This window comes from Festucalex cinctus, chromosome 13 (assembly GCF_051991245.1).
Source record: "Festucalex cinctus isolate MCC-2025b chromosome 13, RoL_Fcin_1.0, whole genome shotgun sequence".
Classification (NCBI taxonomy): domain Eukaryota; kingdom Metazoa; phylum Chordata; class Actinopteri; order Syngnathiformes; family Syngnathidae; genus Festucalex; species Festucalex cinctus.
This window is the reverse complement of record NC_135423.1, coordinates 17571511-17588586: the sequence shown is the minus strand read 5'-3', so window position 1 is coordinate 17588586 and position 17076 is coordinate 17571511. Positions and strand designations below refer to the sequence as shown.

The 17076-nt window shown below is 37.7% G+C and overlaps 1 protein-coding gene across 2 annotated transcripts in view; it reads left to right on the top strand.

The window, feature by feature from the left end:
* Positions 1 to 17039, top strand: part of fchsd2 (FCH and double SH3 domains 2) — a 46732-nt gene extending 29693 nt beyond the window's left edge. For both annotated transcript variants that reach the window (XM_077541568.1, XM_077541567.1), the window contains 11 exons: positions 369 to 485; positions 1338 to 1442; positions 4061 to 4150; positions 4298 to 4360; positions 6541 to 6675; positions 6856 to 6939; positions 7072 to 7249; positions 9851 to 10071; positions 11338 to 11530; positions 11616 to 11707; positions 12903 to 17039. In XM_077541568.1, coding sequence (XP_077397694.1) covers positions 369 to 485; positions 1338 to 1442; positions 4061 to 4150; positions 4298 to 4360; positions 6541 to 6675; positions 6856 to 6939; positions 7072 to 7249; positions 9851 to 10071; positions 11338 to 11530; positions 11616 to 11707; positions 12903 to 12995 — 1371 coding nt within the window. In that variant the 3' untranslated portion in view covers positions 12996 to 17039. The remainder of the gene's footprint in view (positions 1 to 368; positions 486 to 1337; positions 1443 to 4060; positions 4151 to 4297; positions 4361 to 6540; positions 6676 to 6855; positions 6940 to 7071; positions 7250 to 9850; positions 10072 to 11337; positions 11531 to 11615; positions 11708 to 12902) is intronic.
* Positions 17040 to 17076: the final 37 nt, after the last annotated feature.

Below are 17076 nucleotides of genomic sequence, written 5' to 3'. Positions count from 1 at the left end.
GAAATTAAATCTGTATATATGTAGATACAAACATACTGCATGATTTGATGAAGTACAAAGAATAACCATACCATAGTCCCCTGACACTTGCAATTGTAGTACAACACAAAAATGTACACGCGAACGCGGTGTTGTTCACACATGTGGTTTTGATAGCAATAGGATGTCGAGCAGCTTTGCAGCACATCCTCACTTTATTACAGGAAACAGAAGAAAGCTTTCTTACTCTTGTTCGCTACATGAACAGCGACTACGTTACAAAACCTGATTCAATTTTCTTTCTTTTCTTTCAGTTCTGTTCTGCTTTCGAGTATGTTTGCCCACGTTTTTACTCATGCTTGCATGATTGTGTGTGTTTGTTTTATTAGAGTCGTCAGCTGGAGTCAGAGATGGGGACCACAGAGGAGCACAGTCTGAACAAGGAGGCCAGGAAATGGGCGACACGAGTAGCCAGGGAACACAAGAATATCATCCACTACAAAAGAGTGAGTAAATGCAAGGTACTTTATGCATAACATACATTCTAAACACATTATTTTAATATATGGACAGGTAATTTTGAACATTTTTTAATGTTACTTTTCATTGGAAATGTCAAGAAACTGGCAAAAGACTTAAGACTGCTTTAGTAGCTGTGGCTCTTCATATTACAGCATGGGATATATTTGCAAAAAAGAAATAGATGTATTTAAAAATACTTTAAATGCTTTTAAAAAAAATTCATTCCTTATATATATATATATATATATATATATATATATATATATATATATATATATATATATATATATATATATACATATATATATATATATATATATATATATATATATTAGGGCTGTCAAAGTTAAAGCGTTAACTAATTAATCACAAAAAATTATCGCATTAATCATTGTATTACCACAGATTAATCACACTATTAATTTTGACCGCAGATGATCCTTTTTATCCAACAGTGGATGGTTACATTAAAGGTAGCTGTTGCAGTTTGAGCATTCAACATAACTACATGCATTAAAGTAAAGCATTTAATAAATGTTTACATATGCTGTAGGTCATTTTTTCCCATTTTAAATTATGCAAATAATTGATTAGAAAGAGCAGGATGAGCGTGTGCAGCGGGCAAAAATGTTGGGGAAAAAAAGCTGTGATTAATCATGATTAATCAAAATTCTACGATGTGATTAATCTGATTACAAAATTTAATCGTTTGACGGCTCTAATATATATATATATATATATATATATATATATATATATATATATATATATATATATATATATATGTATAAAACTGTACTGACTTCAAGTATGTGTTTTTGTGTGTATTTGGTCAGTCACTGGAGGAGTGTGAGAGTCATGGCCTGCCCCCTACTGAACAGGGCAGAGCAGATCTTGAGATGAAGATAGAAGAATCCAAAGAAAACATACGCAAAGCTGAGGTCTGTGACTTTTCATCCCCTTTTTTTCCCCTCTCTTTCAGTCCAACGCTTAACGCTGCATGATCTTAAAACATTGTTGCAGCTGGGGTAGTTTGCTTTGAGGGGTCTGAAAATGACTTGTTTACTACAAGCATAATAAATTTTTGCATTGGGTAAATTCTGAATGTGGCTGATTTTTTTTCTATTTTTTATTTTTTACTGAATGGTACTACATTGCAACATATTCACATTTGTCTACAAAAAATATCATTTAATTAATATCATTATAAATGTTTTGAATTCACATATCAAGAAGATATAACCTTATTTCATGATATTTATGTACAATATTTTCATTATCATAAATGACCTTTTTTTTTTTTGACAGGCACGTAAAAAATGGTTCTAAAGTACTGCCTTATTTTGAGGCATGTGAAACCCATTATTAATCAAGTTTAAGCTACCAGATATAGTTCCTTGACCTATTAAAGGTCACATGCATCTTACAATAGACTAAACTCAAATGTTCCTTCATACATTATCACTGTGACTTCTACCGCTCTGTCACTTTGCTTAGCTCTACTAATTACTGTGTACATTCGCATGTCTGACACCCTCTGCTGGCAGTTTTTTCCACAAACTTCACACAAGAAGAATACACTATTAATAACATGCAATCACACGTAATGCAAACACAGGTGGTGCAAGAATCAGCTGTGTAATCACATCCCTTTTCACAACATCTCCTGCTTACTTTGTCTCTCTACCATCCGTTGCTCTTCCAGGCCAACACTACCTTGATCTAGCTTTTACATATTTAATGAAATGGCTACATTGTAGAGCTCTTATCTGAGCATTATAGAGGAAATGAAAGTAGTACAACTTGCATTATCCATTTTTGACTATAGCATTATGCACATCTAGTTATAGCACTTTTCCCTTGGACCCATACTGTAATATTCCCATCCACTTTGCAGGCAAGATAATAAAAATCGTCTTCTATGTGAGAAGAGGAACAATGAACACATTGTTCACACATTATGCTTGTCACTCTACATTTTGAGGCAACCTCAACTGCTTTTGTACCTAAATAAGGTGCCATTATCATTATGAATGTAATGGTTTTGATATGAACCACTATGATTTGTTTTGACATGTCATTGTCTTACGTTTGAGGAACTGCATGACAAATACAAATCCAAGGCTAGTGTTTCAAAGAAACACAATTCTTTCTGTTTCCAGATAAAAACATTTAATACCTGCACTGTGTTAATTTTATATGACTTCATGAGATCATTAGCAGCGCCCGTCATGTTTACGTTTACATTTGAACAGCAGCTACATACAGAAAAATGTGAATTTGTTACTTTTTACTCAGGGTGATGCTCTGTGTGGTGTAAAGCTACTTCTTCCACACCAAAGTAACCCAAACATTTATTATTAAAATTGTACTTTATTGAACTTGCTGTTGCACTGTGGCACACACATGACACAGTCTCATAATAATGAAGAATTCTCAAGAGAAAGAAGACATCTCACTCAACCCTTATAAGATACTTTGGTATTTATAATGTGTTATGATTAGATTGCATACCCCCCCCCAACCAAACTCTACCCTCACTCCTTATTTGCATCATTTTTAATTCCCAAAAGCACTATGAAGAGCATATTTTTCTGTAGCATTTGATCTCTGCCTACAGAAAGTGACAAATAGCACTTGATGGGCCACTGTGTTTATTAAGCAGAGCTGAAGAGCTGTCAGTGTTTGTAGTCAGACGTACACACTCGGATCCATCAACAATCAATATGCTGTGTCAGCACGAGAGACAAACTGAAGGAGCAGGTAATGCAAGAGGACAGCAATGAAAAATGCAGAGAATACGACAAGAGAGGATTAGAGATGAAGGAGAGAGAGTTGAGCAAGAGAGGCAGGCAGGCAGGGATTTCCTAGTCTGTGTTTATAGCTTTATCATATTGTCTCATTAGTAAAGAAGACAGCACATATCCAGCCCTCACAGTGCTGGCAGCTCATTAAAAGTAAGTTTGGAAATAAAAGTGAGCTGGTTTAGTACGTTATTCCCATGGAGAGTTTGACATTGACTGATTACAAGTTGTTGCATAGAGCTGAACTTTGAGTGGCAAACAACAACAAAACTAATGACACGTTTTCAGGGCTGCTAATTTCCTCTACCACAGCCGTGGTAGGACTTTTTTTCCAAGTCCATTACTTAAACTCATCAAATATATTAAATGAATGTCATTACAGAAAACCAACATTCAAGTATAATAAACCAAACTGATATGTCTGTCTCATTGCATTTTTAGCCACGACTGATATGCAGAATGCCACAGCTCACAAAGTTCAGCAGGTCATCCTCAAAGTGTTTAGACTCTTCTGCAAACAATAATTGTTTTTGCAAGAATCAAACTTTATACATGTCACATCAGTCGCAGCTTTGAGCTGTCTAATATTCTTCCAAATCTTCATCCAAATATCCATTGTTAAATGTCATCAATTCACAACTTATCTCTTCATAACGAGAAATTAAAACGTATGTTTTGCTAGATCAGCGTGTACTGTACTGTGTAGCCAGTAACATGTTGCATGGTTTTTACAATTGTTTTCTTTTTTTCCTCAGACAATAAAGTTAAAAGCAGAAGCTCGGTTGGACCTCCTGCGGCAAGTGGGCGTTGCTGTGGATACCTGGCTAAAGAGCGCCATGAACCAGGTATGTTACAGTCTACTACTTACTCCCTGTACATGGATGATTCTTGCTGCAGGATTTGCATTCATTCTGTGTATGTGCATGAATGCAACGTTTCACAACGAGGGTTTGTAGTTTGTGTAAAGCCGCTCACTTTTTATGTGCATGTAGGTGATGGAGGAGCTCGAGAATGAGCGCTGGGCCAGCTACACTTCCCATGATCCCTCACTGTCGGTGAGACAACTCCTCACTCTGTTTGTGTTGCTGGTCTCTTTGTCAAAACATGTTCATTTTTGTTTGAAGCTGATGTTTTAGTTGTTGCTTTTTTTTTGGGGGGGGGGGGGGGTTAAGCAAAAAGTATTTAAACACAACTAAAAAAAATCACAACCACGAACCTCACTTCCTCAAAAGTGTTGAACATGATCACCACAGAACTGCATGTCTATATGGTGTCCATCTATTCATTATTGATAGAACTTGTCCTTATTTTAGGGTCGCAGGTGAGCTGGACTCATTCCCAACTGACTCCCAACAGGGTGCACCCTGGTCACCAGCCACATATTGACAAGCAATTATTCACATTTAAAATTAGCACATTTTATTGTCTTACAGTGCTTAATTTCTTTAAACACAAACCTAAGTAGAAATGTAAACAATCAGACACTTGAGATCACCAGTCACATTGCAAATGTGCTACATCATGCTTTTGTCATGAAAGTTAGGACTAACTGTATGATTCTTTTTACATCTTAATATCACTACCACAGTCTGTTGCCCTAACTGGAACCTTCCTTTTCATGTTGTACTGAAACGTTCAAAAATGCAGACTCTTAAGACTGGCAACCAGACACTTTCATTTTTTATCATTTCATTATAAACTACCCAGCCAGAATAGCTCTCCTGACAAATCACCTCCTGAATGATGCAAAGATAATTGATTGATATTTGCATAGCCTAATTATCAGTCTGAACAGCCAGCCTCTTAAAAAAAGAAGCACATAAGTAACTCTGAAATATCAAATTCCATAGCAAACTTCACGAGACAAAAGATTCTCTCTTTACGATCATTATTAATTTCTGAGATTATCAATATATCTTCCAGTCAGTAGACATAATAATACATGTGTGTTTGTGTGCAGACATTGAAATTGAGATGTTGTCATTCTGCTCACATGACACTGCAGTACACATTACAAACACCAGAGTGATTCTCAGGAGAGAGAAAGCCTGTGAATGGCTGATGACATATGCAGTACAGTATTACCAGACTCAAATGACAGCAGGTGTACAGGAAGTAAACTGGCCAGAGAGCAAAGGATAATGAAAAGGTAAACTCAGATGCCAAAGTGAGAAAAAAAAGAGAGTTGCAAATTGTGTGAACACTGACAAAGGTTCATCATCTAGTTTGTGTGCTGCATGATTAAAGACTCATTTTCATTCAGTTGTATATTGCCAATTAGCACTACATATCACTAACGTCAAACAGTCCATGTGGAATATTTCAACCTTGGTGTAATCTAATCACACCATAATACTTTTCCTAATAACACATTCATGTTTCTTGTTTCCCCAACAGATTTACCTCGATCTCCTTTTTAACATCATAAAATTTTGTATTCTAAATGATTTGTTTTCACTTTCTGTATCCACCAGAGAGCCACAATATCACTTTATTTTAGTGGTGGCACAAAACAATGGGAAACAAATCTTTCTCATCTAATAAAATGGAAACAGCTGAGAATAACTATTAGAATAATACAACGGCAAATTTGTTCCTGCACATTATTTCTAGCATCTGTATCATCTTGTTATCTCAAACTGGGGAATGTATTTGCTATACCATAAGCAAGACATGAGGAAATGAATTGTATGTTGGTTATTGAAGACAAAACGGAAACAGAATGATAATAACAAAACGTTAAATAATGTTTCAAATATGCATGACGTTTTATACTCAAGGATATTTTTAGAAAAGAAAAAGACCTCAATATATTAGTTTTGTCTTCGTTATACTGACCTACACACATTTAAAGTCACACACTCAGGTATTATGTTTACTGTGTCAACAAATATCTGATGACTGAACACAATAGCTTAGGAATGGCACGCACACGCACACACAGTACATACACACACAAAGGTGAAAGCGCACATGCACACAAACGTTATTGTGGACAGGTCAACGTGCTATGTCGCCTCCTGTCACAAGATCACATGACCTTCCGAGAAGCCAGTCAATAGCTTATGCAGCAAAAGTGGGAGGGGCTATATGGTGTCATTCATCTGCTGCCCTCCACCTGTGTCAAAAAGTTCATATCATTTCACAGGGACGTACAACTTAACCATTTTAAAAGAGAAACTCATCGAAGACATCAGTTTAAAGGTTTTTGACTTGTTTTGTGTCCTTTTAATAGGGTACAGTTGACTTGGAGCGTGAGGACGGTGACGACTGTGAAGAGAATATGGAGGTTTTCGACGACAGCAGTTCCAGCCCTTCAGGAACCCTTCGCAATTATCCACTGACATGCAAGGTCCTCTTCTCATACAAGGTATGAAACAATTCAGGCCAATACACACAATGTTACAAAAATGAAAACATTACCTTCTGGGACCACGCTTTAGTGCAGAACTGTAAATGTATACCGTATATGTTATGTCAGCATAAATGTTATTGCTTATGTTCACAAGGTAAAGTGTACTGAACAGTTTTGTATCTTCATCTGTACCAGGCTTCTCAGCCAGATGAGCTAACCATCGATGAACAGGAGATGTTGGAGGTCATTGAGGATGGTGACATGGAGGACTGGGTCAAGGTGTGTGAGTACACATACAAAGTTCACGCAAATGAGCATCAAGCTTACAGTAACAACAAACAATACACGATTCGTTCAGGTGTTTGCGTCTTGTAGACCTGCTGAGTGTGGATTTTTCTTTTGTCTCAACAGGCTCGCAATAAGACAGGTCAAGTGGGTTATGTCCCTGAGAAATACCTCCAGTTTCCCGCATCCAACAGTCTGCTGAGCATGCTTCAGTCACTGGCAACACTGGACGCTCGATCACATACTTCTTCCAACTCAACCGAGCCGGAGTTGCACTTGGGCTGCATCAACGGTGATGTTAACAGTAAGTATTGTAACTAGGGGTGTTAAAAAAAAATCGATTCGGCAATATATCGCGATACTACAGCACACAATTCTCGAATCGATTCAATAGGCAGCCGAATTGATTTTTTAACATCCATTTTTGATGAAAAAATATTCAACAAAACGTCTAACTTTCATACCTTAAGCATGGAAGAATGTTATATTAATGGAACATTAAGCCTTAATATTTTATTTCAATGCTGTTCTAACATGAAAAAGGTTACAACCTGTTTGTTAAATATAGTGGCTCAGTTATAAAACTGAAGTTTCAGATCAATAAATAATACATTTTCATACAAATCTTACAATGTACATGTACAAGTTTACTGAATGGTATTTTCTAAATTTGAGTAACAAAATCGCAACAATCGACTGGTAAATTCATATCGGGATTAATCGGCATCGAATCGAATCGTGACCTATGAACCGTGATACGGATCGAATCGTCAGGTACTAGGCAATTCACACCCCTAATTGTAACGATCCATCAATTTTCTTGACCACATATTCCTCCTTAACGGTCGCGGGGGGTGTTGGAGCCTATCTCAGCTGGCTTTGGGCAGTAGGCGGGGTACACCCTTTACTGGTTGCCAGCCAATCGCAAGTATTGTGACCTTGATTAAAAAAAGAAAAATATTTTTTTAGTCGATTTAATCCATTTGTAATTGCTCATTCATACCTTTAAGTGTAATTTTTCCCGATTTATTAACTTCAGGCCGTCATCAAGGAAGACGTATTGCATACAGTCCAGCTGGATTATGGTTGCGTTCCCAGTTACACTGAAGAAATTTTTTATTTTTTTTGTATACAGCATTTACCAGTACTTGTCTTTTGTGAAAGTCCCCTATATCACTATATTGCAGCAATATGCTGTTTTGTAGCAATTTTTTGGTTTAGTTTTTATTCTATACTTGCCAAACTTCCCCCAACCACCCGCCAAAGGCTGATATCATCAGAGAAATACAATACAAACGGACAGTATTTTCGATACATTTTATGCTTGCATTTTATTGTGTTCTCAAATATGTTTACAATGTTTTAAATAAGATTAAATGTTTAGTTTTTTTTGGAGGGGGGGGTGGCGGTAAAACTATAGATTTTAAAAATGTTATATGGTTGCTCTTTATTGGAGATTTTAAGTCTGGAACGTATGGGGTATATGCCACGGAAGAGGCGGGACTGTTTTTGCACATGAGCTTTGGTTCCGATCGGTTTGCAACGTGTGGGCTGCATCCCAATACATGTGCTTCTGACTTTGTGCCTCTCGGTTGCGCGTTCGCAACCCGGACCGGAATCAAAGCTCATGTGCAAAATCACGGAAGTCGGAAGTCCCGCCTCTTCCGTGGCATATAGCCCATTCCCTACGATAAATACACCGTATTAAGTTTTGCCCTCACGGTTTATCTCACTAGCTCATGGGTGTCAAATTCATTTTTTGTCATAGGCCACATTGTAGTTACGTGAAAACATATAGGTAAATGTACACCCTCATATTATTACATACACAGTACATAACAGATCACTAGTTTTGAAATTAATACGTTGTTCAACTGTTAGGTCAAGGTTTATTTATATAGTACATTTAAATTTAAATGCAGTAACACTGCCCAAAGTGTTTCACATATTCAAAAACACCGATAAAAACAATAGGAAAGAAATAATGCAAATTTAAAAAACAATAAAATGGAGATATCCATATCACCTAGCATGCATAAGCAATAAACATTATTAAAACTAGAAATTAAAATAGCACTGAGATAAAATACAATCAAGAAAAACTAGAGATTAAAACAAGGTTACTGTCGTAAGCAAGTTGGTAACAAGACAATGCTTGCAATTTCATCAATAATTATTTACAACACATGACAATTTGACATGTTGGTAAAAATTTTAACAAGCTTCACAGAAGCTGACATCCTTGATCAGCTTTTGCGGGCCACATGTAATGATATAGCGGCCAGATCTGGCACCCGGGACTTGAGTTTGACATTTGTGCTCTTGTTTCCACCACATAGCGTGACTTAACATGGCAGTAGCTGCACTGCATCATAACACCGAGACAGTGTACCAATGAATACAACAAAAAAGATGAATGCAACACAATAGAGTGCAGTGCTCTGACAAAAAAACAAAACACTCACTGATCACTGAAATACCTTGAACCCAATGAGACTGGAATTTGCTGAAATTCATATATTTACATGGCTACAAATATTCTGGGACAATGTTCCTGTGATGATGATGATGATGTTCTTTTTTCAACAAACGTATACTAACAATTTCACCTGTGCCATATGTACAAATAAAAGAAGATTTTCTGCCTAGTATCAGAAAGGATGCATAAAACGCAGCGCTAAAAACACTCAAGAATAACTAATAGTAATTGTACTATTCTGAAGTGTCCTTCTATGAACCCCGATTGAACATCTGTTGAAGGAGCTGAAACATGCCGTCTAGAAAAGACACGCCTGAATGGAAACACAAGCCATAACAGGATTCATTCAGTCTTCCAAGAATCTGTGTCTCAAATTGTTTTTTTTCCTACTGTGTGCCTAATTACTGTCCATTATTCCCCCCACAGTGGTGTATGTACGAGCACTTTACGATTACGAAGGCCAGGCGGAGGAGGAACTCTCCTTCTCGGAGGGAGCAGTCATTCGCCTTTTAAGCCGTGACACTCAGACAGATGATGGCTTCTGGGAGGGGGAGCTTAACGGAAGGGTGGGCGTCTTCCCCTCTGTTTTGGTGGAGGATCTGACCGAGAATGGCGAGACCGGAGTGGGAGGCACCAATGATATACAGGTAGAGTATCGCTGTTTGTGTCAGTAAGGTTATTGAAGCTTATTTGTGCACAGTTCATGGCAAAGAATGAAAAGACTTCCTGTTCTATTTTATTCTAAAGAATGTCAAGGTGACATTTTTGAGATGTTACATGCATTGTGGATTCAAACCATCACACACACATGGTTCATTTTCATCTTATCCTACCGTGCCGCCCTGCTTCCATCATCAATATTTGTTCTTTCTGTCAGCAAGACATTCAGCAACATTGCATTAGAGCTGTCATGCTCTTGCAGTCGTCCACTGATGAAAAGAAAACTGGCGCTGCAATCACATCTTGGGGTCTCTTATCTGTGGCACTGCCCCATTAGAGCGACAGGAAGGATACAGCCTCGCCCCTCCCAGATGCCTGGAGACATAACACGCAACAAGTTTAAAGAAAGGAAATTTAAATGTGTTTTTTCAATGCTCACTGCATTGGTAGTGAATATCTGCACAATTATTTCCAAAAAATAATGTAGATGCAGATTTTATTTCTCTAGAAACATTGTTTATCTGATCACATTAGTGCGTGTACCAAATGTTGCCAGTCAGTGGTATTTATACAACAATAAGCCTAGTCATGAAAGGTTCGGGGGGGGGGGGGAATCATGTACCTTTTACAGTTAACAGGGCCAGTGAAGAGGGGAGAAAAGGGGCTGGCAGGATTGTCACTTTAGTCTCAAATTTCTGACTTTAAATTGAGAATTTTGACTTTAATCTCAGAATTTTCACTTTATTCACAGAATTCTGACGTTAAAGTAAGAATTTTGACTTCTTCTGACTTTAAAGTGAGAATTCTGACTTTAATCTCAGAATTCTGACGTTAAAATCAGAATTCTGACTTTGTGACGTGGAGCTATGGATTGTGGGGGGAAGTCAGAAAGTCAGCATTCTTTCTTTAAAGTGATAATTCTGAGATTAAACTGAATTCTGAAAAAAAAATGAAAATTCTCACTTTAATGTCAGAATTCTCACATTAAAGTCAGAACGCTGACAATAAAGGCAGAATCCTGAGAATAAAGTGAAAATCCTCACTTTAATGTCAGAATTCTGTGAATAAAGTGAAAATTCTGACTTCTTCTGACTTTAAAGTCAGAATGCTGAGATTAAGGTCAGATTCTTGCAAACCTTTTTTTCCCCTCTTTACTGGCCCTAATGCTCTTCCGTAGGTAAACAAATGATCAATATGTCTACAAGTATTATGTAGCAATTCATAATTGTAGCCATGTTGATTTCCTCCTCCAGATTTCTCCCTCTGCAAAGCTGCCGTCATCACTTCCACCTCTTCCGCTGTATGATCAACCTCCCATAAGCCCTTTCACCAGCCCGGAGAGCTCTACCCCGCCATCTCTCCCACGCTCACCCTCTGCTGCACTCAACGGGGATCACAAGCTTCCACTGCCCGCCTCATCACACAAGGCACCGTTAACCACGACCAGTAAGCGTTACGAGCCACACTTTTCCTGTAGTAAAGTAACATCACAGCACTCATAATGGGCTTTTAATGTCACTTTTCTCTTTAGATCAAAATTCTGGGCGGAGTCCAGTGTCTCCTGGGTTTCAAACGCAGCTGCCTCGAATCCCCCCTGAAGGAGGTCCAGGCAAACTACGACCTGTTAGTATGCACAGTCGGAAAAGCAATTTAGAGTGGATCCTCAGAGGTTGACCACAATACGTTCTGTGATGCTTTTGATACGGGTTTTCCTAAACACGCTATAAAGAGAATTGTTGAACCAATTTAAAATTAAACAGAGAATTGTTGACCAACTTGATGAACTTGCTTAGTGTGGTCATTGACGATTGAATTAAGTTAATCCAAAACGAATATTTTACATTTAATTAAACTCAATATATTCACTTTAGATTAACTTAATTCAGTCGTGTGTTACCACTCGAAGCAATTTTATTAAGTTGGTCAACAATTTTCTGTTTAATCTTAAATTGGTTCAACAACTCTCTTCTTAGAGTGAAGGAATCAAAACAAGAAAAACGTTATTCAGGAAAACTGTCGCCATAAGAAAACAAAAAACAAACAAAAAAAACATTTATTTTACAGGCAATGTTTTGAGGTTTGCATTAAAATTCCAAACTATTGTAAACGTATAAAAAAGTACATAAAAAAATACACTAAACCCCCCTTCCATCGCGGGTTCTGGGGGGGTTGCCATATTATAACTCAATTTTGTTCTAGTTTGGAATGTAATTCCAATTTTGGCTACTAGGTGGCAGCACAACATTAAATTTAAAGAAGCAAAACCGATTTGGATAATGGGTGGATGGATGGTTGGAAAACAGGAAGTGCTTCAAGCTCAGACTCATTTTTGCTGAATTCTCAATCATCCTGCATTTTAAGACTACAAATTAAAAAAAAAAAAAAAACAATGGCTGTAGGTTCATTTTTTAATGTGCAATTGCTCTTTTCTGGGCATGATTAATGATGTATACAGTATTGTGAGCTGCTAAGTTTATTAGATTGGAAAACAGGATTTGTGTACTGTAAACACAGGCATCAGTACAGTTACGGTGTACGATATTTTATCCATCCAACCATCTTATCCATTGCTTTTCATGCACTCTCTCAACATATTAAATGTTCTGTATATGTGGGAAGATCTGATGTCGGTGGTCCAGTTATTACACAGCTTATTTCACATTGTACTACATTTTGTTCTTCTTTTGCTATTAGTCAACTTATAGTAAGGTACTGTTTATGTTGATGCACTACCACTCACGTCGTCATCACATTTCAGGTCAGAGGTCTCGCCAGATAAGAAACAAACTCAATTATATGTCCTTTGTTTGTCTCTCAGGTGCGTGCTGCTCCTCCACCACCCAAACAGCAGTCCCGCCGACAACATGGGAAGAGCGACAAGGCGGAGGAGGTGGAGATCACGCTGGTGTAACCGAGACACAAGATGGCAGGCGGTCAGACGCACACTCCTTAACATGTTTAACTGATGGCAGCCGGTATCCCACTGGCACGTCTCTGACCTTAAATAAACTGATGAAAACGGAACTGAACCCGTCCCCCACTCAAGCTAGCCCTCATCGTCTTTTATCCTAAAATTGTGGATGAGGGAATCGAGGAGTGTGGGGGAGGCAGGCTACCCAGTTAAATTTCTTCTGTATTTGCTTCCTAATGAAGTGCAGCCGTCCCTCTGCGCCCTCCCACCTCCTTCCATTCTTGCCTTAAAACCTCACCTCATTGGGCTGAGGCCCAGTGCACACTGAAGAGGAGGATGAGGAAGAATGTTTGCAGAGGGAAGGAGTGTTGGAAAAGTTCTTCTGATCTTGTTAAGCTTACTTCTATTTTTTTTTTCATTATGACACAAATAATTGTGTATGAGGACTGAGGCAAATAATTTGTACTTTACCACCATTCTGTCAATATGTCTCCAACACTTCATTGACATGATCAGGTCTGTCAGATCACATATGGCCACTTTTACGCTGACCGTTGGCTGTTTCCCGGCTCGTTTTTGCATGGAAGCGGCCAATGCGGGAAGTCGAATGAGGAATTTGAGGCCCAACAGAGGTGAAATGCTGCTAACGAGTTAAATTGAACACCCGAGACTCACTGACCCTCTGGATTGAAAGCAGTCGACGCTGCTGAGTCATCACAAACGCATCTGATTATGTTAAATTAAAGCGGAAGTCAACCCCAACATTTTATTTACATTTTATGAAGCACCATTTTTCAAAATATGTTTTTCAGATTAATATTGCATTTGTAGAATATTTGTTAAGCAGCAAAATCACCCATTTTTATCCATCTCATGGAGCAGCCATTTTGCCACTTGTTGATTGACTGAAAATGACATCACAGTTCCTCAGGTAACAACCAATCACAGCTAAGCTGGTTTTTGAAGCTGAGCTGTGATTGGTCATTGGCTGAGCGCTAAACAACAGTGATGTCATTTTCATGGCCGCTCCATGAGATGGATACATATGGGTGATTTTGATGCTTAATTCATATTCCACACACACAATATTAATTGGAATGCCGCGTTTAGACTAGTAGGGGCACAACCAACAACATATTAGTGTCAAGAAAATGTTGGGGTTGACTTCCTCTTTCAGGCCACTGCAAAACATACATTTCCTCTTTGCCATCACAAAAATGAAGAAAAAAACAACACACCATTGTGCTATCCTGTATGATGTCATGTACAATAAAACAACGGTCAAGCATATAAGCGCAAATGTTGACATGCCGCTGAAAAAAAAAAAGAAAAAAATTGGTCCCATATTGGAGTTCCGAATTCTTAGCCCATAGCAAGGTCAATTTTCCTTTCATCATCTGATTGGTGGTAAATGCAAATTATTTTCCCAAGTCATGAGTGCATTTCCTAAAAAGTAAGCTTAATGAGAATGAGCAAGGACATCCCACCGCTTGCCATTTATAGTTCTCGTCATCCTCCAGTGCGTATTTCATGTGTATTAGTACAGTACATTACTGTTGTTGTAGGAATGTTATGCTCATATTACAGTACTCGGCTAATTGAACACAAGATGTTATTCTGAAAGGGCATTGTAAATATAGTTGGAAGGAGGGCTTGGAAGGACAATTGGAAGGAGATGAGAAATGGAAAGAGAGAAAGGAGAGGCTGGACCCTCCCTTCTGCTCTTCCCGCTAACTCTTTCACCGCCAGTTCTTTCTCCCCCTCTAACTTTTGTCTGTACTGTTCGTTGGCAGTGAGTGCAACTCGGTGGCTGTCATTGTATTCACATACGCAAACTGTATGCAGTTATGTCATATTACACACACACACACATGCTGTATCTTCTCTCAGCAATTGGTTGAACGTTAAGTGATGTTAAAAGCACCGAAAGACTGATTTGGTATTGAGTTAGGTATCATTGTAATTATACGGACGGACAGTATTTCTGGCATAGAGGCTCTGCTGTGTTTTTGTTTTTGGGGCTGACTCATTCGATCACATTTGCCACCATAGCTTCTTTCACATTACATCGGTTCTTTACCTGACAATCTGTGTGTTTGCATCAAGTACCATCATTCATCATTCTTAATACAATTTTGTCATGTGTTTGATCAGCGCTGGCTAAAATAGAACAGAAGCGCTGAATGGACACATGCAAATGATATTCAAAGGGCGCCAAGTTCATTTCTCTTGTGCATCTCACTGGAAACCCCTTAATTCAATACCTTTCAAGCCTTTAAAGTCCTTGCCAAACGGCAGCGTAGCACTTTTGTTTATTTCTGCATCCCCCTGTAAAGTAGCAGCACCTCCACACCAGAGATGATGCTGGAGTCAGAAACTCTGCTCATTGTGAATCTATGCTGACTTCTTGGTTTCAGTGGCACTGATGTTTTCATTTCAATTTCTTCAAAAGAGACTGAGGCATTGTGGACATTCTAAGTTGGTGTTTTGCTTAACTGATACAAACAATAGGATTTGTACTGTTAGAATGTTTCCAGTGAAGAATGTGGTTTTTTTGTGTTTTTTGTTGTTGTTGTTTTTTTGTTTTTTTCTGAGATACCACTTTTTTATATATATATTTTTTGTTTTTGTTTTTTTTACATATTTACACCAGAGAGGTTGTTTCTCAGAGTAAATCGATAGAATTTAAAGATGCATCAGCAGCTCAATGGCATACTAATTTCATATACCCAAAAATTGCAAAATTGGCTTAAATTGCAATTTTCTTTAATAACGTTTCCACACAATTTAATTTGGATAGTGTAACATGGTGTTTAACTAACAGTAACTTGCTATTGTTAACGTGTGTTTACATTTGAGATGGAGATGACGATCAATATAATTAGGTGGAAATTGTGTTGAGACAAATGTTTTTGTTTTTTTGGTGAAAGAGAGGGTTCTCTAATCTCTTACCTGGCTGACAGTTTTGGCTTACACGTCAGCCTTCATCAGAACTGTCATTGATTTTCCCACACAGTATTTTTCTGTTCTATGGGATAGAAGAAGTGTTTGTGACATTAAAACTACTTTTGTCTAATACCTCTCCATAGTTCAACTAACTAAATGTGGAATCAGTTTATTAAAACTAAATATATAAAATCCAATTCACAATTTATTTTTTTGAGGTGAGGAGTGATATTCTGTTTTTTAATTTTGAGTGTAGTTGACAAACATCTCAAAATCTTAGCCAGAATACCGTTGAGAAATTAAAAAAAAAATAATTGTCAGTGCTCCTGTAATGTTTGAAGCTGCACTTTTTCCCCCCTTTTTTTCTTTTTATATACTTTTTACATTGACCAAATAGACAGTATAGATATAGTGAAGACTTGGGATGGCACAAATGTAGGTCAACTACGTTACCATCAAAAAAGGATACCGAAATACCGTGTTAACATGTTATGTAGCATCCATTATGATCATCAGTGGTTTCATCCACATTGGAATTAGTTACAGTATTGGTCCAAAACTTGTGTCCCCCTGCTGTTAGTAGTAATACCGATCACAATCTTAAAAGGTGTGTGGTCAAGGCAACAAGAACGGCAGCCTCGCCTTGATTTCTCTGAGATCTTAATTTATTATATGATGTTGAAACTTGTTTTGAAGTTTATTGTTTACATCAGCCTCCCTCAGAAACTCATTTCTTAAAGTCTCAATCAGTCTGTTGTAAAATGTTTTGTTTCCGGTCTCCAATATAAAAAACCCCAAAACAAAACATTTTTTTTAATCCCTTCTTTCAACAGTCCTTTTGTATTGCCATACTATTTTATTTTTATTTTTTTTGGTATAATTCTTTTATTTCATTGCATCCACCAGTTTTGATCTTCCTTTTAATTATTACAAAGTGGTAGAACCACTGGCCTTCTCTCTAGTCGGGCTGTTGCCATGGTGACAAATAATGAGAACAGGTGCAAATGTCTTTCTGCATATGATTATTGGCTGTACAAAAAGCTAAGTTTGTATTTATTGTGTACAAATGTTAATTAATAAAACAATATTGGAAATAGAGTTTGCCTTCGCGTGTGTGTTTGCGTGTGCACCACCT